General features: G+C 37.9%; 1 protein-coding gene across 1 annotated transcript in view; it reads left to right on the top strand.

Annotated features, from left to right (window-relative positions):
• WDR75 (WD repeat domain 75) overlaps positions 1 to 20,450 on the top strand; it is a 34,217-nt gene extending 13,767 nt beyond the window's left edge. The window contains exons 7-21 of the mRNA XM_020871076.2: positions 2,975 to 3,094; positions 3,535 to 3,623; positions 7,605 to 7,763; positions 8,648 to 8,707; positions 8,798 to 8,913; positions 9,976 to 10,151; positions 11,303 to 11,460; positions 11,933 to 12,113; positions 12,984 to 13,078; positions 14,234 to 14,329; positions 14,920 to 15,089; positions 15,577 to 15,636; positions 18,319 to 18,468; positions 18,817 to 18,908; positions 19,194 to 20,450. Coding sequence (XP_020726735.2) covers positions 2,975 to 3,094; positions 3,535 to 3,623; positions 7,605 to 7,763; positions 8,648 to 8,707; positions 8,798 to 8,913; positions 9,976 to 10,151; positions 11,303 to 11,460; positions 11,933 to 12,113; positions 12,984 to 13,078; positions 14,234 to 14,329; positions 14,920 to 15,089; positions 15,577 to 15,636; positions 18,319 to 18,468; positions 18,817 to 18,908; positions 19,194 to 19,398 — 1,927 coding nt within the window. The 3' untranslated portion in view covers positions 19,399 to 20,450. The remainder of the gene's footprint in view (positions 1 to 2,974; positions 3,095 to 3,534; positions 3,624 to 7,604; positions 7,764 to 8,647; positions 8,708 to 8,797; positions 8,914 to 9,975; positions 10,152 to 11,302; positions 11,461 to 11,932; positions 12,114 to 12,983; positions 13,079 to 14,233; positions 14,330 to 14,919; positions 15,090 to 15,576; positions 15,637 to 18,318; positions 18,469 to 18,816; positions 18,909 to 19,193) is intronic.
• The last annotated feature ends 4,219 nt before the right edge of the window (positions 20,451 to 24,669 follow it).

Below are 24,669 nucleotides of genomic sequence, written 5' to 3'. Positions count from 1 at the left end.
CAGGGATCAGACTGGCTGGAGAAGTCCAGCTCCGCAATCCCAAAAAAAAAAAAAAATTAAATAAATAAATAAATAAATAGGGATGATACCATTAAATGGGGATCATGAACTCCTTATTGCAAAATTCAGACTTAAGTTGAAGAAAGTAGGGAAAACCAGTAGACTCTTCAGATACGACCTCAATCAAATACCTTAACAATTATACAGTGGAAGTGGCAAACAAATTCGAGGATTTAGATCTGATAGAGTGCCTGAAGAACTATGGATGGAGGTTCTTGACATTGTACAGGAGGCAGTGATCAAGACATTCTGCAAGAAAAAGAAATGCAAAACGGCAAAATGGCTGTCTGACGAGGCCTTACAAATAGCTGAGAAAAGAAGAGAAACTAGAGGCAAAGGAGAAAAAGAAAGATACACCCATTTGAGTGCAGAGTTCCAAGGAATAGCAAGGAGAGATAAGAAAGCCTTCCTCAGTGATCAGTGCAAAGAAGTAGAGGAAAACAATAGAATGGGAAAGACTAGAGATCTCGTCAAGAAAATTAGAGATATCAAGGGAACATTTCATGCAAAGATGGGCACAATAAAGGACAGAAAGGGTATGGACCTAACAGAAGCAGAAGATATTAAGAAGAGGTGGCAAGAATACACAGAAGAACTACACAAAAAAGATCTTCATGACCCAGATAACCATGATGGTGTGATCACTCACCTAGAGCCAGACATCCTAGAATGCGAGGTCAAGTGGGCCTTAGGAAGCATCACTAAGAACAAAGCTAGTGGAGGTGATGGAATTCCAGTTGAGCTATTTCAGATTCTAAAAGATGGTGCTGTGAAAGTGCTACACTCAATATGCCAGCAAATTTGGAAAATTCAGCAGTGGCCACGGGACTGGGAAAGGTTAGTTTTCATTCCAGTCCCAAACAAGGGCAATGCCAAAGAATGCTGAAACTACTGCACAGTTGAACTCATCTCACATGCTAGCAAAGTGATGCTCAAAATACTCCAGGCGAGGCTTCAACAGAATGTGAACCGTGAACATCCATATTTTCAAGCTGGATTTAGAAAAGGCAAGAGGAGCCAGAGATCAAATTGCCAACATCCGTTGGATCATCAAAAAAGCAAGAGAGAAACATCTGCTTCTGCTTTATTGACTATGCCAAAGCCTTTGACTGTGTGGATTACAACAAGCTGTGGAAAATTCTTCAAAAGATGGGAATACCAGACCACCTTACCTGCCTCCTGAGAAACCTGTGTGTGGGTCAAGAAGCAACAGTTAGAATTGGACATAGAACAACAAACTGGTTCCAAATCAGGAAAGGAGTACATCAAAGCTATATATTGTCACCCTGCTTATTTAACTTACATGCAGAGTATATCATGTGAAATGCTGAGCTAGATGAAGCACAAGCTGGAATCAAGATTACTGGGAGAACTATCAATAACCTCAAGTAGGCAGATGACACCACCATTATGGCAGAAAGCAAAGAAAAACTAAAGAGCCTCTTGATGAAAGTGAAAGAGGAGAATGAAAAAGTTGGCTTAAAGTTCAACGTTCAGAAAACCAAGATCATGGGATCTAGTCTCATCACTTCATGGCAGATAGATGGGGAAACAGTGACAGACTTTATTTTTAGGGGCTCCAAAATCACTGCAGATGGTGGCTGCAGCCATGAAATTCAAAGACACTTGCTCCTTGGATGAAAAGCTGTGACCAATCTAGACGGCATATTAAAAAGCAGAGACATACTTTGCCGACAAAGGTCCATCTAGTCAAAGCTGTGGTTTTTCTAGTAGTCTTGTATGGATGTGATAGTTGGACTATAAAGAAAGCTGAGCACAGAAGAATTGATGCTTTTGGACTGTGGTGTTGGAGAAGACTCTCAAGAGACCCTTGGACTGCAAGGAGATCAAATCAGTCAATCCTAAAGGAAGTCAGTCCTGAGTATTCACTGGAAGGACTGATGTTGAAGCTGAAACTCCAATACTTTGGCCACCTGATGTGAGGAAATCACTCATTGGAAAAGACCCTGATGCTGGGAAAGATTGAATGCGGGAGGAGAAGGGGACGACAAAGGATGAGATGGTTAGATGTCATCACCAACTCAATGGACATGAGTTGAGTAAGCTCCAAGAGTTGATGATGGACAGAGAATCCTGGCGTGCTGCAGTCCATGGGGTCGCAGAGTCGGACACAACTGAGCAACTGAACTGAATAGAGTGTAAGGATGAATGAGATAATATATTTAAAGAGGCTGGTGCTAAGCATGGGACTTCCCAGGTGGCACATTGGTAAAGACTCTGTCCACCAATGCAGAAGATACTAGAGATGTGGGTTTGATCCTTGGATTGGGAAGTTTCCCTGGAGAAGGAAATGGCAACCCACTCCAGTATTCTTGTCTGGAAAATCCCATGGACAGAGGAGCCTGGTGGGCTACAATCTGGAGTCAGACAGGACTGCGCACACCACACAGCAACAGTGCTAAGCATGAGTCACACTTGAAATGACGCTGTCCTCTCTGACCCTGCCTTAAGATTAACATTTGTTTTCCCTTGCAGTATAATAAGGATCCTGACATCTTTGAACGGATTACCCAGTTGTCTCAGATATAATTTCTTAGGGTTATCCATCTGTAATACTAAAAACTTAGCTTAAACATGAAATTTTAACAAACTTTGGCCAGGTAGAAAACCACGAAAAGGACTTGTCTATTCTTTACTTCACTCTCAGTGCCCTCCATAGATTAGTTATTATGGTAGAATGTTATTCACATGAAGTTTATATTGTGTAATAATAAATGTTTATAAAACACAATTCATGATTCCTGGTCACAGTTTTTCTAAAAAATCGTACATTTATATTCAGTGCATACTGAGAGCTCACCAGTTTGGCTTGATAAGGATGGGCCTCCTTTTTACCTAACTATATCACATCCACCAAGTCTTTAATAATCAAGGTAAAATTTTTTTCTTCTAGGTTTACCTTATCATCATCAAGAAATAAGAAACACGCTAGGAACAACTTTACCTGTGTAGCCTGTCACCCAAAGGAAGATTGCATAGCAACTGGTCACAAGGACGGCAAAATTCGTCTTTGGTCAGTTTACTCTTGAAGAGCTTGACGGTCATTTATTTCTTCTGGATTAGTCCTGCAGAACAGGGGTATACCTGGGTACAGTGGAAAGGACAGAACCGAAAAGCAGCAGCTGATAGTAGAGATGAGGTTTTGCTGGCGTCCTCCCTTTTTTATATTCCTGTACTCTTCATTGCACAGACTTACGATTTTAAGATTTCCACCCTTGGCCCTAGGAGTAAAAAAAAGTGCATTTTATTTATAAGAGAGCCTTTTGTCAGCCTTTGAGTAAAATGGAAAGAGTAACAACAGTGAATATTGAACTCGTAGGATGCTATGATGGCCTGTTGTTTGCAGAAGTAACTGGTTCAGAAATAGAAAGTGTTCTTTTTGCATGTTAAAACCAGTGAGCTTGATAAACATACTCCTCTGACCAAATTAAGAATTTTGGTTTTCTCCAACAGGAGGAATTTTGATGATGAAAAGAAATACACATATACATGTTTACATTGGCATCATGATTTGGTTATGGATTTGGCTTTTTCAGTGACAGGTAAGTACAGATTTAACAATTAAAATGAAGTTTTGAAATGTGTCAACCAAGTATTTAAATTCACTGTCTTTATAGTCTGAAAGATTTAGAATTGCCTAGGCCAAATGAATTTTAAGCACTTACATATTACCTGTGTTTTAGGCACAGTTAGCACAATGCTTATTGCACAATACCATTTGCTTAAGGTTTCAAAGCCCTTCAGAGTATCAAAGTGTACACCTGTGATAAAGCTACCTGTTAATACACCTACTTAAATTATATTACTCTTTTGTTTTAATGCATGTGCACATTGTCAGGTGCTTGTTGTCCATGAGTATAACTAAAGTTTATCAAGGGCAAGTGACTGCTGGTGCTTCACACCCATTATGTCATTTAATCGTTGACTCCAAAAATAATAGGCACCTTTGTTCTCATTGTACAGATGCCGTAAATGAGCTTTATAGTTGAGAACTAACTTGCTTAAGAGGTCACATGGCTAGTAAGTTCGATTTGGACCTAGATCTAGTTCAAAAGTTTCTTTTTTTACCTATAAGATCACCACATTCACTGTTTGAGGTTAATTCAGTCCTTCGTTCCATTTAAGCTGCATGAGAGTGGCTTATTAATGAGTAAAAATACCCCTTTGGGAATAGGATGACCTTCAACAGAAATTTGGGATACATTTTGTCTTTGATTACTTTAGCATCCCTACACCTGTGTGCTGAACATCTTGTCGTTATATTTTGACTGGTTCCGAACAATGCAGGGAGGGGTGCTAGATGCTCCAGAAGTTGATGTATCTGGAGAAAGTGGATTTTCTTCCTGCAAGTCTTCCTAGAGGTGGCCAGGACAAGTCTTAGTACTGCGTGCTCTGGATTCCTACAGGGTTGCTTGGGTTTAACTCACTGGAGCCTTGGGAAGTAGAAGGTATCCTCAGCCCACTTGTGCTTTTGATTTTGGGGGTTGGGGAGTGGTATGTGGAAGGGTGGGACCCAGCCTAATACTTACCTAGAGTAGTACAGCAGGAGTCCAGCTGTGACATACGGGAACTAAGAACAAAAGGAGAATGAAGAGGGTGTTAACCCTGTGGCTGAATCACATAGGCTGTCTTGTCTTTAACCCCACCCCCACCCCAGCCCCCAGAGTACCAGTGAGGGTGTTTGTGGCATTTTGTTATATGTGCGTCTGTTAAATGTTCCAGGCAGGGTCTTTATTCTTTCCTGACCCAAGGTGGTTTCTTTTGCCCTTCCTGTGCAGTGTGTTTTTCTCCACTGTGGTCCCTGCTCAAATCGGGACCAAGATCAACTGATAAATATTGTCCTTGTGACTTTTCTCTTTTTTTGTCCTTATCCATCCTGCCCACCTCCTATCAGGTTAGTTATTAGTCATAGCTTTCTTGATGGCCTTACTTATCCTTAAGCCCTGGAACATTCAGGATCAGCCTTTTCAGGTGGGGTTTAGGGAGAAGGCATAGTTAGATTAGTTGGCACTCAAAGAAAACGAATTCCAAGTGCCTCTCCTGTGAAACAGGGCTTTCATACCGGAGGTACTGCAGATCACCTTGGCTGATAGAGAGTTGAATTCTTGATGTCATTTTTTTAAATCACATGAATGTTTGTAAACAAGAAGTAATATAGTACATGGTCGTCAGTGAAATGTTAGAATTGACCCTGAATATCTATAAGAGTTAATTGAAGAAAGAAATTAGTTTTTAGAACTAATTTTAGAACTAAAAACTGCAAACAGTTTTTAGAACTGTTTATATAAGTTAGGGAAAAATATTAACTATAAAAACTGTTTTGGCCCCGCTTTGAACCCAGTCATGTTTTCTGTGAGCATCTAATTTTTGTTGTTTTTTAAATTATGAAAATAAGATAACACATTTACAGGAGACCTGGAAAATACAAAGTTACCTGTAGTTTCACCATATATATTACAATCGTCGGTTTTAAGTTGATAAATTAAGATTTTTAGTTAAAGTTTCAATATCAAACTCTCAGAAATTATTAGAATGAATGTACAGAGGAGTACAAGAATATAGTAGACCTGAAAAGCACTATGAACCAATTTGATGTAATTAAGATTAATACAATTTTCACACAACAGTAGGATACAGATTTTATTCAAGTTCCCATAGACTAGAAACTAGGAGATATATCCAGACATAAGACCAGGTGCAGAAATTTTTAGTCATAAAGTATTGATATTACACAGTCTGTTCTCTTTTTACTGTGGAATTATGTTAGAGATCAATATCAAGAGATATTTGAAAATAACCCACATGTTTTCTTCAAGTGCAGTGTGACCTTACCAAGAGAGATCTTTGACTTGGCCATTGAAAGCCTCAGTAAAGTTAGAGGGCTGAAAAAACTCGGAGGGTGATTGCAGAGAATCTTTTAAATGAGAAATGAATAGCAAAGCTGCTTTAAAAAAATCCCATATATTTGGAAATTAAATGTTCACTTTTGAATGAGGGGTATATATCTAAGATGCCATAACAAGGAAAATTACAAAATACTTGTAATAGAATAAAAGTGAAAAGAGAATTCACCAGAATTTTTTGTATGCAGCTGATACTGCTCATTGCAATTAAATACAATGTAGAGTCCTGAATAAGGTATGAAAACAAATAATGGACACTAGGGTAAAACTTTGTGAGATGTGAACAAAATCTGTACTTCAGTTAATAATACTTTATCACATGTTAATTTCTTTTTTTTAATTTTTACAATGTTGTGTTGGTTTCTGCCATACAACAGTGCAAATCAGGTGCAATTACACATACATCCCTCCCTCCCCTAGCCTCCCTCCCCGCCCCCATCCCCTCCCTCTAGGTCATCACAGAGCGCCACGCTGGGCTCCCTGTGCTACTCACAGCTTTTCACCGCTATCCGTCTCACACCCGATAGTGTGTATATGCTGATGCTGCTTTCTCCATTCACCCCCCTCTCTCCCTCCCCCACTGTGTCCACATCCGTATCTACATCTGCATCTCCTTTCCTTCCCTGCAAGTAAGCTCATCAATATCACTTTTTCTAGATTCCAAAAATATATGTGTTAATATACAAAATTTGTTTTTCTCTTTCTGACTTCCTTAACTATAACGGATTCTAGGTTCATCCACCCTGTTAGCATCTGATTTGTTACTTCATTCTGATCCTTAAGTTTTTCTTATTTCAGTGCTCTAGGACCTCAGCTTAATGTTGAATAAAAGTGGTATGGTGTTCCCAACACAGGAGGAAGGTTTTCAATATTTCACCACTAAATTACTTGTAGATTTTCTATAGGTGTTTTAGTGAAATTTTAAAGGTCTCGCTACTTGGTTACTGAGTTTTTATTATGGGTCTAAAATAATATCATTTACGTTTTGTGCATCTATAATAAAATACCGATGGTTTATTTTTCCTTTATTCTCTAAGTAGAGTTCATTACCTTGGTTTATTTTTCAGATGTTAAAATAACCTCACATTGCTGCAATAAACTTTTACCCTGCAGTGATGTTCTGTCTTTTTAGTGTATCATTGGATTCAGCTTGCTGTTCCATTTGGTAGTTTTTTCCTGTTAAGAAATTGGCTTGCACTTCTCTTAATAGTGTACTAGTTTTGGTGCTGAAGTATGCTGGTCTTCAAAACAAACTGGGAAGTGTTATTTCTTTTTTGTTACCTGGAAGAGAGTAAAACTGGTTTATTTCTTCCTTAAATGTTTGGAAAAGTTCATTAGTGAAGCCATTTGGGCCTGGAGGATGTTTGTATTACCCAGATTTTCTGGTTATTGGCAGAATTGGTCAGCAACAAAGTAGTCACATATTACCAAAAAGAAAAAAAATCCCTGGATCAGTGATCTTTAAATCTTTTGTCTTGCAAGTTTATTAAAAGATATAAAGACACTTGTTTGCATATTTTTAAAAATAGTTTATTTCTCTAACATAGGAAAAATCACAACATTGATTATATCTTTCCTATATTTTCTCTGTCTTTTTCATTTCTTTGGGTGGATGAGAAGGCAGCAGCCTGCTGAGTGGGGGCCGTGAGTCTGTCCTTGTGGAGTGGCGTGAGGCAGCAGAGAAGAATAAGGAGTTCCTGCCCCGCTTAGGAGCCACCATTGAACATATCTCAGTGTCACCAGCCGGGGATTTGTTCTGTACTTCACATTCTGATAACAGTAAGTCTGAATGTGTTGTTGTGAGGAAATAGGATTTTGTGTAATGTCATAAATTAGCTAGCGTCTGTAGGGAGTGGAAAATAGCAAACTAAGAGGAGCATAGGATTTAACCAGCACTTTTTTCTCATCCATTTCTCATCTTTTCTCCACCCTTTTCTTGCCCTTAGATGCTACCAGAATCCTACATTTTCAAAGTTGTTTTTATGAGAGTGTAGGGCTAAGTGTATTTGGTTATTGTTGTGCCACTTACATTTAAAGGTCTTTTTCATGTGGAATGATTGGGGGAATAAAAGAAGGGTTTTGAAATGGGTGTTTGTGTTTTTACAATAGAATGGCATTTTCGTAAGAATGCTATGAGATTTTCCTTTGGTATAACCATTATCTCAGTGTGAGAGCTATTATCTCAGTGTGGGATTTTGACAGAAATGGAGACAGTCTTGTGAGTCCTCCAAAGCATTTAGTCATCCTGTTGTAACTCAGCTGAGATGTGAATCCCATAGCCCACTGCCTTGTTTGCCTTCAACAGAGAGCATGGCTGAGCAACCCATTAGTGCAGTGATTCATTTCAAAGTAAACTGGAACCATCTCTTTTGGGGCAAATAAGTTTCTGAATTAACATTTTCAATGTAGTCATAGTCACAGCAGAAAACTTAGAGGTTCCAACAGGGACTGAAAGGTGGGATGAAAAGCCCTCATCCCACCCCTAGTTTTTCTGTTAAATAACAAACTATAGTCCTAACGCTCCAATCACACCCCAAGAACATAGCTCATTTGTCTTTTGTATTCTGGTGTATATCAGAAAAATATAAATTTACCGTTTCTCTTTTTTCTTTTTGCCTTGAAATTTGACTCATTTATGTTTAACTGTTTGTTTTTACCCACAGAGATAACAATCATTCACCGAAACCTTGAGGCATCTGCAGTAATTCAAGGCCTAGTGAAAGGTACTGCAGACTTCTGGCTGTGGAATGGTGTGCATTTTTTAAAGTGAATGTTTTTCTGATTTCAGCTACTGTTCATCACTTCTTTTGCAGACAGAAGTATCTTGACCGGTTTGATGATTGACCCAAGAACTAAAGCTTTGGTTTTGAATGGGAAACCTGGCCACCTGCAGTTTTATTCTCTCCAAAGTGATAAACAGTTATACAATGTAAGATTTTGATGCATTAACTGATCTTAAAACTAGGGAAAGTTTTTATAGCACCCACTGGGGTCAAGTAACTTTTGTGACTTCTTAAGATGCTGTGCCTGTGTTATTTAAACATTGTATTATCAGTTGTTTACAGCATGATCCTAATGAGGCCACGGTTGCAGGTGAAGTCTGCCTGTGAAAGCCAGTCAGCGCTGTTGTGTAGGCTCTTATTTTATTGTTTCAGACAACACTAATTAACTGTTAGACACATCTCTACCTTTGAGTCACAGGGGTGGGATATGTGAGTATGTGGACTGACAACACAGACATGTCTGTGTTTTGTGGCGAAACAGTGTCGTATGTGCATACTGAAGGTAAATTCAGTGTAGATTAAAGAGGAACACTTTCTGTAATCCTAATAAATGCAGTCCAGACTTTCCACTTTTTCTTTTGTGCCCCACAGTACCCTTTATAGATTTCTATTACAGCCTCTCAAACGCTTTGTCTCTTTCCCTCCAACACCTTTTAACCTCTCAAAGAAAGAAAGCTTACTGATCTTTGTACATTCCTAATACAATGACTGGAAATAGTAAACACTTAATACATTTTTAGTAAGTAGATGTAGATGAGGAAATAGAATAAAGGAAACAATTATAAATGCTCATCTGTTTACAGTATTGTTCTTTTTTCACTCCTTAAAAATTATAGGTTTTATTTTTGCTCTCTTTGTTTCTAGTGATGTGAAATCTAGTCTTGAGATTTTATATAAAACTATTTGAAACAAAAGAAAAACATTACTGTAGTCTAAGATTTTGTTCTAAGATCTATAAATGGAGCACAATCATTACTAAAATTCAAGATCATTGAAAAATTATCACCACTGAATTTGTTATATAATATGCTTCATTTTTTATTGGCATTTTTGATCACCATAAGTAATGGTTAGTTCATTTTTGTCTAAAAGCCTGTTACTGTAGATTCCAGAAGGTATCTATGATGTGGTTAATTAATATTCCTTGATTGCTTTAACATTTACATATTTACATTAATAAAAATTTTTTACTTTTTTTAACCCACCAGTTAGATATTATACAGCAAGAATATATCAATGATTCTGGTCTGATCCAAATTGAGCTAACAAAGGCTGCATTTGGCTGCTATGGTAATTGGCTTGCAACGGTGGAGCAACGTCAAGAAAAGGAAACTGAACTTGAATTGCAAATGAAACTGTGGATGTATAATAAGAAAACACAAGGGTAATATTACCTATATAGCTGTTTAATTTCAGAACAGAAAATTATTTGACTTTCCAGGTTGTGGTTTTGATTATTGGTCTTTTTGATACACTTATATTAAGAGAAAGGAAGGAAGTGTTACTCCTCTAATACAGCCTTTCAGCTTTTTGCTCTGAGAAAGCAGTGGTGTCCTCCACGGCATGAGTCACTTCATTGCGTGCAGGAGGAGACATGGAGAAGTGACAGCCCCCAGGACACACCTGATTCAGGCAGATCCAGGACTGAAACGCAGCTGTCTGTTCTTGGCTCTCTTACTGATGTTATACTACCTTCTTTGGGAAAAATGACAGTGGTAGGTGGTGGAAGTGTGGTGTGCTGCAGTTTCAACAAGATAAGGAACCCACTAGTTTCTCGAAGTATGGCTGTAATAGCTATTTATCAGGTCCTTGCTTATCAAGAACCAGGCTCAGTGCTCTGTCAGTGATCTTGTGAATCTTCACAGGAGAGGCCTGTTGATGCATTTTACAGGTGAGGAAACAGTCCCTCCATACCACTCTCATAACCTGGACTTTTTAAAAATCTGTCAGCCAGACAGGACCACTGCCCTGATACTCCAGAAAACAGTTCTAGCATGAGCTCCTTTCATTCACACCAGTGTTCTGTTGAGGCAGAAACAAACTTTGGGAGGTAGTTTGGGTGACTTATTAAATACCAGCCAGGGCAGTTTGAAATAGGTAGTGTCATTTCTGTACCTTCTTGCCACAAGGAGGTGCTTTATAGCCGTTTCCTTTTTTGCTTTTTTTTTTTTTTTTCAAAATAGTGAGCACATGTGTTCTACAGTTTTCCTGTACTTCAGTGTAGTAACCTTTCAGGTATCATGTTTTGACAGACCCCTATTTTACACTCATTCTGTACCAGTAAGTTGACACTACGTAATCATCTGTGTTAATGTAAGTTACACGAGGCCAGAGGTAATGTGCTGGGACTCTCTGCGTCTTTTGACTGTTAGTGACAGAGCACTCAATTGTTGGTCATTCTGAGTGGTAATATATAAGTTGCCTATTCTTAAAGATTCTGTTGGAAAATGTGCAACATGTAAGGAATTCTTAATACTCAATGACAGTTTATCGTATTGTCCTGATATAAAAATAAATTGGTTTCCTTCCTACTAGGTTTGTTCTTAATACAAAGGTTAACATGCCACATGAGGACCACATCACAGCTCTCTGTTTCTGTAATGCAGAAAAATCTGAAAATTCCACGTTGGTTACAGCAAGTAAAGATGGTCACTTCAAAGTGTGGATATTAACAGATGATTCTGATATATACAGTAAGTTGCTTAAATATAGTATATGCATATGTAGTTAACAAGTTTAAGAATTGATATGTTTAACTCTCATGAGAATTATATCCATTCTGGGAGGATTTTTTCAGCTATAATTCTGTAGACCATTGCCTAATTTCAAATGATTTGAGAAATGACATTTTTACATTCCTTCTTTCCCAAATCTTTACTTACTTTATGACATTCTTGATTAATTGTGTGCTAATTCTCCATTCTATGAGGGGAGAGTTTAAAAAAAAAAGTTACTCCCTTTTGCAGTTACACCCTTTACTGTTCCACTAGAGGAAGGCCAAGGTCTCTTGGAAGGAATGCAAATTTCATATCAGTCAATAATTTGTAACTAAATTTGGGGGAGGAAAGTGTTTTGTTGTTTCCTTGTTTTTTAACATGTGTCTAATAAATTCCCTAAAATACTGTCTAGCATTATACTGTCTCTATGCTCTACACATTTCCGCAGAGAAGGCTGTCGGCTGGACCTGTGACTTTGTGGGCAGCTATCATAAATACCAAGCAACTCACTGTTGTTTCTCTGAAGATGGCTCCTTATTAGCAGTTAGTTTTGAAGAAATAGTTACAATATGGGATTCAGAGACTTGGGAACTTAAATGTACATTTTGTCAACGAGCTGGGAAAATAAGGTAGGTAAATAATTGGGAGAGTATAAACTGGATTTTTTTTTAATTCAAACAAGTCTTTCTACATAAATGTTAATAATAATTTATGCTTTCTCCAAAAGTATCCTTTGTGCCAGTAGCTCACCAAAATACTGGGAGGCTAAGAAATGCTGTTAATGAACCGTGTGCATTAGTTTTCTTGGTTGTACTACACAATAGTAGATGCCATGCATCATGAGCCTCAGTAGATCCAGACAATTTCTCTCATCTTCATAAAGGCAATATTATGCTCAAACTTCATTATTTGTAATAATAGCAAGGGAATTGACAATAATATCTTCCATTTTATTTCAGGTCACTTGAGCATTTGAGGACAGAATGCCTAATTGTTTCTAATTTCTAATATATGTAATTCTGAATTTACTTTATAAAACTTCACAATTCATATTGCAAACCTGCCTCTTGAGGCACAAAAAAAAGCATAAAAGGTTTTAAGTAACTTGGTATGTTTCACATACATGTTCTCTATATGTGCCAATTACTATACTCTACAACATATTAGAAAAGAATTGGTCATCAAATCTGTTTTCCTAAAGAAACAAAATAGCTGAATAAACCTTTCCTTTTGTGCTCCTTACCCCCTTTTTCTGCAGGATAATTATGAACAAAAACATATGTGTGTATCTAAAAGTCTGCATCTGCAACTGAGTGTGGTAGAACTAACTTGTTACCTTCCTTGTTTTAATATAAAGCAAGAAGTCAGCAGTCCTTTGTAACTGAGTATAGCAGAACTAACTTGTTACCTTCCTTGTTTTAATTTAGGGCGGGAAGTCTGCAGTCCTTTGTGACTGAGTGTGGTAGAACTAAATTGTTAACTTCCTTGTTTTAATCTAGGCACCTTTGCTTTGGGAGATTGACTTGTTCCAAGTATCTTCTTGGTGTTTCTGAAAATGGCATTCTGTGCTGTTGGAATCTGCTCAGTTGTGCATGTAAGATATTTTTTTGCTATAAAGTGGTATCAGAACACACAGGAAAATTTGGAGTGCTATGCCTGTAGTAACAGACTTTGATTACAGTTGACTCTTGAGTGATGCTGGAGTTAGGGTCATTGACCCTCTGCACAATCAAAAATTCATGTATAACTTAGAGATAACCCTCTGTGGATTCAACCAGCCTTGGATTGAACAGTGCTGTCGCATTTATTTGCTGTGTTAAAAGTCTACATATGTGTGCCCGCTCAGTTCAAATTCGTGTTATTCAAGGGTCAACTGTATTTATAAAGGGCTTCCCAGGTGGCACTAGTGGTGAAGAATCCACCTGCCAGCTCAGGAGACGCAAGAGACTCAGCTCTGTTCACTGGAAGGTTTATTCCCTGAAGTAGGAAATGGCACCCTGCTCCGGTGTTCTTGCCTGGAAAAGTCCGTGGACAGAGGAACCTGGCAGGTTTACAGTCCATGGGGCCACAAGGAGTGGACACGACTGAGCACACACATGTGTAGACCTGCTCAGTTCAGATCCATGTTGTTCAAAGTCAGCTGTGTTTATAAATTGCCTAATTTTCAACAAATCAACTTCCATTGTCCTTGCTTTTTCCCTACTGTCTTCAGTGTGTGCGACTGCTGCCCTCCATATTCTCCATCCTCAACAATTTGTGGAAAGTTTCTCTAATTCATAATGCATATTAACCTGCAGTGCCCCTGTCAGCATTAAATTTGAATGGAACCTATTAACAGTCCTCCTAACAAACATGGACTCTGGCATCTTACTTATTCAAGTATGTTTAGAAAGCATGGTGGTTGCTTAGTAATGAATGTTTATAACTTTTTTTATATTCTCTACAATGATTCTGGTTAACATTTTGCCCACATTTAGCAGTAGTGCAAAAGCATCAGACCATGGTTGCACTGAAATAATAACCATTTCATTGTATGTGGAAGAAAGACTCTGTTTTTTTGCTTCCTGCCCTTCGTCTCAATGCAGATTTCCACAGATAATTTCAGTGTGTTGACTGTGTATTAATCTGGAAGCATAAAATCCCTCTTCCTGAGAATAATAAAATTGATTGTCCCAATAAATATTGAGTACCTACTTTAAGAAAGCTTTTGGTAAATCTCTTCTTAGAAGTGAATCCCTTTTTCCCCCAGTGGAATGGAGTACAAAATTAAATGTGAGAGTTATGGAACCTGATCCCAATTCAGAGAATATTGCTGCAGTCGCTCAGTCTTCTGTGGGTTCAGACTGTAAGTACACACATTCTTTGACAGAAGAAATCTGTTACCTAAATTTTCTTTTTAACATCTTTCATGTAATGTGAGCTAAACTTAACTGCAGATCAGAATATACTTGCCTGACCCCTGCTCTTCCTTGAGTTCCAGCTTGAGGACGTCCCTCATTTTTCAGCATGTCATCTCCTGCTCGGTCTTCAAAATCCAAGAGAGATTTCACCTCTGAAGGATTTTGAAACCACCCCCCACCCCGCAAGGAGCTTTAATCATTCCTTCTCTGTGGCCTTAAAGCTTCACAGATCTCTGTTCTAGAGCTTAAGACAAAAAGTACTTCTGTAGGGTTTTGGTGTCTATTTTCTGCGGTTGGCCCTGCTCTCAGAAATAGGAATTTTTCTCTCTCTTTTTCATCTCCAAAGCCCTCGTTCCTAACCTGCTTGACACCTAGTAGGCATCACGTAGATACTTGTTGATTCAAAGCCTAAAATAATCATGACCTGGGTCATTTACTCCATGGGGTAAGTCCCAGGGTGAGTGTGGTCCTCCAGTCTGAGACTGGAACTAACCTTTGCAGGCAAAATGTTATTGTCTGTTTTTTTTTCCTCTAGTGTTTGTATTTAAACCTAGCGAGCCAAGGCCATTGTATATTCAAAAGAATATCTGCAGAGAGGAAGTCTTGTGGGGAGTGTTTGTTCCCCGAGATGTTCCTGAATCATTCACCTCAGAAGATTACCAGTGGCTGAACAGATCCCAGTTTTACTTCCTAACAAAATCACAGGTAACCATCCACCTCAGAAAAGGTGGTCATTTAGTGTGTGTGAAATAGTTTTATTAAGGATTACCCCTTCTCTCCCTACCCACCTCAACCCACTGCCAAATCATCTAATATGCTCAGTACAGTCGTATTACTGGTGGGACTATATTAGCCCCCACCTTTAAGGCTATTTCTTGTATTCATTCATTCCGTGACAGTAAAAAAAGATATGATCTAAAAGATAACTAGAGTATTTTGAATTGTATTTGTTAGAATGGCCTTTTTTTAACTTTTTCATTTGATTTACCATAAAGAAATCAGTGGCTTAAATTAGATCCATCAGTATATGATCTTTCAGAACAATCTTAACAACCATCACAGCAGTTACTAAATACATTTTCTGTGAGTATATATATATATATATATATATCAGCAGGAAAAGTTGACATCTTTTTCTAACTTTAATATCTACAATTTGTATTTTGCATCATGAATTGACTTCTCTTTTCAGAGTTTATTGACGTTCAGTACACAGTCTCCAGAAGAGAAACTCACACCCACAAGCAAACAGGTACGTTCTGCTCACTTGTAGCTCAGATCATGCACATTGCCTCCCTGCAAAGTTAAGGTTATCTTTCAGAACTCAGCTATGACAAAAATGTTTTACCTGCCCTGAAGTGGAGTTTTAAATTATATAATTAGAAACTACTTGCTTCATTTGATGTCATAGTGGTTTTTGAAAATGTAGCTTTAATTTGTAATATCAGTAATATATGCTTGTGATCCAAAGAATCAAATAGTTTTATGAGACTTCTGTGAGAAAACTTGAACTTCACCACCAAGTGCCATTATCCACAAAGATACTCACTCTCAACTTTTGAGTTGAAGTTTTTATTTACCTCCCTGTCTCTAAGAAACATGTTTATATTGCTAATTCTGGATTTTCAGATCTAGGCATTAGATTTGGTATTTTCTAATTGTGATCTATTGAAGTTGAAATTTCTTTCACACCCCTCCCCCCAAATACACAACATACACCCACATACATTCTGTCCCTAATCTTTCCAGTGTAGGTAAATCTTAAATTTATCTTAGATTGCTGTTCATCCTTAAAGATGTTAACACAATTCATAACTGGGCCATGCAGCAACAAACAGGTTGCTTTTCCTTTTGTGACCAGCTGCTTTTGCTTTTATCTGGAGTTAATGATTGCTTATCTTTTCATTTGCTCGGTTTCCTGTTCTCATCTAGTGAAAGTGAGAGTGTTAGTCGCTCAGTCACGTCCAATTCTTTGCAACCCCATGGACCGTAGCCCACCAGGCTCCTCCGTCCATGGAATTTTCCAGGCAGGTGTACTGGAGTGGGCAGCCATTCCCTTCTCCAGGGCTCTTCCCAACCCAGGGATCAAACCTGGGTCTCCTGCATTGCGGGCACTTAAGTCACCACCAAACTCTATCCTAGTTGTGTAAGTCCTCTTTCATGGTTTTCATATTAGGTATTCTGAGTCCTGAAGAAATATTTTCACGAGCCTCTGGCCTGCTTTATTCTGCACTGACTGCCCTGTTATAAACCTGAAACCTGCTGCCCAGCAGCCGTCTTAGGATCTGCATTTGCTGCCGTTCTGGGGTTCAGTCACCTCTGCCGTAGTAGATCCTGTGGTTTATCTCTTGCTCTGGTTACTCCTTTGCTTTGGTAAACAGCTCCCTGTGGTGCATGGGAAGTAAATTTAAGACATTGCAAGTTTGGACTTGTTTTTATTCCTCCCATTTGATTGGTTGGTTACGTAGAATTCTAGGTTGAAAATCATTTTGTCTTAGAACTTTGAAGATACTGTTACACTTTATCTGTAACCTGACGTAGTTTTCTCTGAAAATTCATTGAATTCATTTAGCATTTTTTTATTGATCAGTACTGTGTGCTCTTGACATTTGGGGTATCAGTGAATGGAAGGGTCAAGTCTCTAAATTTGTAGTGTTACAGTCTAATAGGAAGATACAGATACGAAACATGAAGTAAAATACATAGTATTTTAGAAAGTGATTCTTTTTTTCCCCTGTTTTTTATAGTATGAGAGATTGCTTCTTGTTTTTCATCTGATCTCATATATATATATGTTCGGGGCTTTTTTTTCCTCTCTCTTGTATGGTTTATTTCCATTAGGTTTTTCTTTTCAGTCTGTTTTGGAGATTTTCATCAGAGTCTGATGATTCTTGGCTGTCTGCTTTTAATTAAAAGTGAGCAAGATCACCATTTGAAAGTTCGCCTGGATGGAACTTGACCTCTGGTCTCTACTAGCTGACTGAGCTTTTAGGAGAAAATCTCTGAAGTCATTATTTTTAGAACTTTTTCTCTTAGACTGGTCATTATTACCCAGAAAAACTTCTTCCAAGTTCTTGCCTGAAAGATGTCACCTGACTGCCAGCACTGTGGGAAGCACCCTCTATGGACCACAGCTGCCTTCAGCTGTGCACCCCTCACCCCTCCACACACCAAGCTGTCCAGTCTAAAGACACACTCTGCTTTGCTCTTCAAGGAACATACTGCCAGCCTTCTGCTGAGGCTGAGGAGGAGATATGGAAATCTGAGAGCTCTCAAAATGGACTTTAACCAGGCTAACTGGTTTTCTTTCTTTCTTTCTTTCTTTCTTTTTTAAGCCTTTTTCAGAGGTACTATTAGTACCAGTTCTTGAGCATTGTGAGATTCTACAGCATGCGTTTGGAGAAGGAAATGGCAACCCACTCCAGTACTCTTGCCTGGAGAATCCATGGACAGAGGAGCTTGGCAGGCTACAGTCCATGGGGTCACAAGAGTTGGACACGACTTGGTGACTAACCCAGCACCACCATAGCTTAAATTGAGGTGCTCTTACGTAGCTTCCTCCACCACCAGCTTAGAGTCCTGTTCTCTTGGGTCCGCTGGGTTAGCTGCCATCTTCAGCCTGCTTCCCTCTCCCCCCTTCACCCAGCTTCTTTATCACTGTAGATTCCTGCCCCTTTGAAAACCCCTGCTGTTTTTGTAGGACTGGGGGAAGAAGTGGTAGATGGACATTTTGTTCTGTCATCTAAGTGTCCACTGTCGGCTTTTCTCGGAGTCAGTGAACTAGTCTCAGTTGCTTTACTTGTGAAGTGAAAAATTCATACAAGATAATACCTACAGTTCCTCTCATCCCTGTTATTTATTACTGTAGTACTTGGATCAGAGGCAGTTCCTCCTTTTTTATTGAAACTATTTCCCTGTTCTTTAACCCTTACAGTTATTAGCAGAAGAAAGTCTTCCAACAACCCCATTTTATTTCTTACTGGGAAAGCACAGGCAGCAACAGCAGAATGAAAAGTTAAATGAAGCTCTGGAGAATGAGCTGGTACAGCTGCCCTTAACAGAAAACATACCTGCAATTAGTGAGGTAAGTAATTATTAGTTACATAAGTTTATTATAACACTGAAACTAGTAGTATAAATTAATTGTTTATACCTATGTGACATGGGTTAAATGCAGTAACGCACTTTAAGGTTGGGATTTTTGTATAATCTGTAACAAATAATTTTTGGATTTTGGGTTTTTTTGGATTTGTATATTGTGCAACTTTAATTCTCAAACTAAATGGCATAAAATGAGGATTTCTGCCGGGGTTGGAGAAGGGGTTGTTTGCATAAAAGTAGGGGTTCTCTGGTTTTTCATCACAGCCTGGTGTTGACAGAAGCCTTGGCGTTTCCTCTTTAAATGAAGCCGTGTTTTTCTGCTTTACTCCAGCTTCTCCGCACTCCAGCCCATGTGCTGCCGTCCGCGTCCTTCCTCTGCTCCCTGTTTGTGAACTCACTGCTGCTGTCTAAGGAGACTAAGAGGTAAGGCAGCTCATTAGATGTGTTCAGATACTCTGTTTTGAGAAAGGATGATTTGTGATAGCATTGATCAGAATATTCTTTCCCTGTGTTTCTCTTTCAGCTTTAACCTGTATTTACAGGGTATTAGAATTACTAAGTCAAATAAATAAAATAAAAGTGTATCACTAACAAGAATTTTCATTAATTTTGCTCATATGATTTTTTTCATAAGTATCTTAAATTAGAAAGTTATTGTTTAGAACTATTTTTCAATAGTAATTGCATTTTATTCTGTTATTGTTAAAGTGCTGAAGAAAATCCTGATGATGTCGACATGGAAGAAGAAAAAGAAAGTGATGATTCAGATGAAGAAAGTAATTTCACTGAAAAGATCCAGGATATAAATAACACAGATTTGGAAGAAGACGTTATACATCAGTTGTCAAAATCAGAAGAAAAGGAACTGAAAAAATTTAGGAAAGTAGACTACAGCTGGATAGCTGCTCTCTGAACCTTGGGGAGTGGGGGAGGGTTTTGCTGTTTGTGGCTGTGTTTTGATTTGTTTCCGTTGTATGTCAGTACTCCACAAATCTATTTAAATGTTACTTCTGTTCTTGAGATGTTAAATACTAACACGCTTTACTTTTAAGTAACTGGTAACACGAAGTGGTGTTTACATCATGTTTTACAGTTGCCGTGTACATCATCTCATTTCACCTATCAGCCTTAAAGGAGAGCTGGAAGTTGAACTTGTACGGCATAGGTCCCTTTATCTGCAATTTGGATATATAAAAAGTTTTTTAAGGTTTTGTAGATAGTGTTTTAATTTCAGAATTTATTTGGTGGCCAAGTATGACTTGAACTGATGTGAGGTTCTCTACAGTCTTGATTCATCACTCTTGTATATTTCTCATAGAGAAATTTAGGGAAATGATTTGATTATGGTAGTATTTCATAGACTTCACTGAGGATGTTATGTAATACAAGCTGCCTAAAATCTGAAAAATTCTAAATGCACATCATCTGACTCCATACCTTTCAGAGAAGGTGTCTGCTAGTAAATATGGTTTTCATGACAGCCTTAGAGCCAATAAGAAGAGCTAGTGTTACTCTGTTACTGTGTCTACTGAGTCACGTAATAATCACTTTGGAGTTTTCCAATTCAATGATACTCTTCTGTAAAATCTATATTAAAAAGTTAATGCAAAAACAAGTGTACACATCATAAGCACACATCTCAGGGAAGGAATGTTCACAAATTGCTGTAAGTGGCTATTTTTTAATATTTTTATTTCTTTAGATTCTGTTTCTACTATTTTGGGAGTTTACATTTTTATATTGGTACTCATTGAAGGTACCCTTTTAAATTTTTATAATACACTTAAACATCTATATGGTTTATAGACTTACAGAGTGTCTTCTACTGACTATCTACTGTGGTGGTTAAAACAGCACATGTAACGTCCCTTCATGTCTCTTTATGGCCTCTCCAGTTATTTGGTCATTTTGTTGGTTTTCATGGATGTTAAACACTGTTGAATAAATTAGTACATAGCAGAACAATTATGGATCTTTTTTTCTCTTGTCACACAGTGTCCCTTGCTCAGTTCTTTTCAGATAGGCTTGTGGAAAAATGATTACAGATTTGATCCCTGCACTTATCATCTTGTAATTTTGTTGAAAGTTCTATTTTGAGGTTCAGTTCAACTTTTTGAGGGTATAGCTTGTGATCTTAAAATTGCCTTTGTATTTTCTTAATTTTTTCTCTCACTTAATTCATTAGCTTCATTGAATACATCACTTCTTCCAGTCAGAAGATGGCAGAACTGAGGTCTCTGGCCAAGGAGCTACTAGGAAAGAACATAGGAAATGGAGTATCCTTGAACATTTTGCTCTTAGCCATTCACTCCCTTGGATCCTCTGCTCTATTTTCTCTTCTGATCTCTGTTCCAACTGAATGTGGCTTTCAAGATTCAGGTGAATGTTTATTTTATTTTTAAAAATTAGCATTGTAAGTCTTTTTTATGCTTTAACTTATTACATTCTTTTTTTTCCTTTTTAATATTTTTTATTGAAGGATAATTACTTTATAGAATTTTGTTTTCTGTCAAACCTCAACATGAATCAGCCATAGGTATACATATATCCCCTCCCTTTTGAACCTCCGTCCCATCTCCCTCCCATCCCACCCCTCTAGATTGATACAGAGCCCCTGTTTGAGTTTCCTGAGCGGTACAGCAAATTCCCATTGGCTATCTATTTTACATACTGTAATGTAAGTTTCCATGTTACTCTTGCCACACATCTCACCCTCTCCCCGTGTCCATAAGTCTATCCTCTGTGTCTGTTTCTCTGTTGCTGCCCTGTAAATAAATTCTTCAGTGCCATTCTAGATTACATATATATGCATTACAATACTATTTCTTTCTGACTCACTTCACTCTGTATAATAGGTTCTAGGTTCATCCACCTCATCAGAACTGACTCAAATGTGTTCCTTTTTATGGGAGTAATATTCCATTGTGTGTATGTACCACAGCTTCTTTATCCATTCATCTGTCAGTGGACATCTAGGTTGCTTCCATGTTCTAGGTCTTGTAAACAGTGCTGCAGTGAACAATGTGATACATGAGTCTTTTTCAGTTTTGGTTTCCTCAGGGTATATGCCTAGGAGTGGGATTGCTGGGTCATTTGGCGCTTTTATTCGTGGTTTTTTAAGGAATCTCCATACCATTTTCCATGGTGGCTGTATCAGTTTACATTCCCACCAACAGTGCAAGGGCGTTCCCTTCTCTCCACACCCTCTCCAGCACTTACTGTTTGTAGACTTTTTGATGAGGGCCATTCTGAACGGTGTGAGGTGATAGCTCACTGTGGTTTTGTATTCCTCTAACAATGAGTGGTGTTAGCATCTTTCATGTGTTTGTTAGTCATCTGTATGTCTTTGGAGAATCTGTTTAGATCTTTTTCCCACTTTTTGATTGGGTTGTTTGTTTTTCTGGCATTGAATTGTATGAGCTGCTTGTATATTTTTAAAATTAATCCTTTGTCAGTTGTTTCATTTGCTATCATTTCCTCCCATTCTGAGGGTTGTCTTTTCACCTTGCTTATGGTTTCCTTCGCTGTGCGAAAGCTTTTAAGTTTAATCAAGTCCCACTTGTTTACTTTTGTTTTTATTTCCGTTACTCTAGGAGGTAGGCCAAAGAGGATCCTGCTGTGATTTATGTTGGAGAGTGTTCTGCCTATGTTTTCCTCCAAGAGTTTTATAGTTTCTGGTCTCACATTTAGGTCTTTAATCCATTTTGAGTTTATCTTCGTGTATGGTGTTAGGAAGTGTTCTAATTTCATTCTTTTACAAGTGCATGTGTGCGTGCTAAGTCGCTTCAGTCGTGTCTGACTCTCTGCGACCCCATGGACTGTAGCCCACCAGGCTCCTCTGTCCATGGGATTCTCCAGCAAAAATACTGGAGTGGGTTGCTATGCCCTTCTCCAGTCTTTTACATGTAGCTGTCCAGTTTTCCCAGCACCATTTATTGAAGAGGCTGTCTTTGCCCCATTGTATATTCTTGCCTCCTTTCTCAAAAATAAAAGTACCCATAGGTGCATGGGTTTATTTCTGTGATTTCTGTCTTGTTCCATTGGTCTATATTTCTGTTTTGTGGCAGTACCATACTGTCTTGATGATGACTGTAGCTTTGTAGTATAATCAGAAGTCAGGAAGGTTGATTCTTCCAGCACCATTCTTCTTTCTCAAGGCTGCTTTGGCTTGGTCTTTTGTGTTTCCATATGAATTGTGAAATGTTTTGTTCTAGTTCTGTGAAAAATGCCATTAGTAATTTGATAGGGATCACATTGAATCTGTAGATTGCATTTGATAGTATAGTCATTTTCACAATATTGATTCTTCCTACCCAGGAACATGGAATATCTCTCCATCTGTTTATGTCATCTTTGATTTCTTTCATTTGTGTCTTATACTTTTCTGTGTACAGTTCTATTGTCTCTTTACTTAAGTTTATTCCTAAATATGTAATTCTTTTTGTTCCCGTGGTGAATGGGATTGATTCCTTAATTTCTCTTTCTGATTTTTCATAGTATATAAAAATGCAAGTGATTTCTGTGTATTGATTTTGTATCCTGCAGCTTTGCTAAATTCACTGATTAGCTCTAGTAATTTTCTGCTACTATCTGTAGGGTTTTTTTTATGTACAGTGTCATGTCATCTGCAAACAGTGAGAGCTTTACTTCTTTTCTGATCTGGATTCCTTTTATTTCTTTTTCTTCTCTAATTGCTGTAGCTAGGACTTCCAGAACTATGTTGAATAATAGTGGTGAAAGTGGACACCCTTGTCTTGTTCCTGATCTTAGGGAGAGTGCTTTCAGTTTTTCGCCATTGAGAATAATGTTTGGTGTAGGCTTATCATCTATGGCCTTTACTATGTTGAGGTAGGTTGCTTCTATGCATGTTTTTTGAAGAGTTTTAATCAAATGGGTGCTGAATTTTGTCAAAGACTTTCTGCATCTATAGAGATGATCATACGGTTTTTATCTTTCAGTTTGTTAATAATGGTTATCACATCGACTGATTTCTGTATTTTGAAGAATCCTTGCATTCCTGGAGTAAAACCCAACTTGATCATGGGGTATGAGCTTTTTGATGTGTTGCTGAATTCTGTTTGCTAAAATTTTGTTGAGGATTTTTGCATGTATGTTCATCAGTGATATTGGCCTGTAATTTTCTTTTTTCGTGTTATCTTTGTCTGGTTTAGGTATCAGGGTGATAGTGGCCTCATAGAGTGAATTTGGAAGTGTTCCTTCCTCTGAAATTTTTTGAAAGCATTTTAGAAGGATAGGCATTAGCTCTTCTCTAAATGTTTGCTAGAATTCTCCTGTGACGCCATCTGGTTGTGGGCTTTTGTTTTTTGCAAGATTTTTTATCACAGCTTCAATTTCAGTGCTTGTAATTGGGTTGTTCATGATTTCTATTTCTTCTTGGTTCAGTCTTGGAAGATTGAACTTCTCTAAGAATCTGTCCATTTTTTCCAGGTTATCTATTTTATTACCATGTAGTTGTTCAAAATAGTCTCTTAAAATCCTTTGTATTTCTGCACTGTCCGTTGTAACCTCTCCTTTTTCATTTCTAATTTTATTGATTTGATTCTCCTCTCTTTTTTTCTTCATTAGTCTGGCTAAAGGTTTATCAATTCTTTTTATCTTCTCAAAGAACCAGCTTTTAGTTTTATTTATCTTTACTATTATTTTATTTCTTTTTCAGATACTTCTCGGATCTTTATGATTTCTTTCTTTCTACTAATTTTGGGGTTTTTTTTTTTGGTTCTTCTTTTTCCAGTTGTTTCAGGTATGAAGTTAGTTTGTCTATTTAATGTTTTTCCTTGTTTCTTAGGTGGGAGTGTATTGGTATAAACTTCCCTCATAGACCTGCTTTTGCTGCATCCCATAGGTTTTGAGTTGTCGTGTTTTCATTGTCATTTTTCTAGATTTTTTTATTTCCCTTTTGATTTCTTCAGTAACCTGTTGGTTACTTATAAGCGTATTGTTTAATCTCCATGTGTTTGTGTTTCTTAGTTTTTTTCTTGTTGTGGTCAGAGAAGATGCTTGACACAATTTCAATTTTCTTAAATTTACTGAGGTTTGATTTGTGACCTAAGATGTGGTCTATCATGAAAAATGTTCCATGTGCACTTGAGAAGAAGATGTATCCTGCATTTGGATGGAATGTCCTGAAGATACCAATGAGATCCATCTCATCTAATGTATCATT

This window comes from Odocoileus virginianus, chromosome 13, assembly GCF_023699985.2.
Source record: "Odocoileus virginianus isolate 20LAN1187 ecotype Illinois chromosome 13, Ovbor_1.2, whole genome shotgun sequence".
Lineage (NCBI taxonomy): Eukaryota > Metazoa > Chordata > Mammalia > Artiodactyla > Cervidae > Odocoileus > Odocoileus virginianus.
The sequence above is the reverse complement of the archived record's forward strand: the minus strand, read 5'-3'. Positions and strand labels throughout refer to the sequence as shown.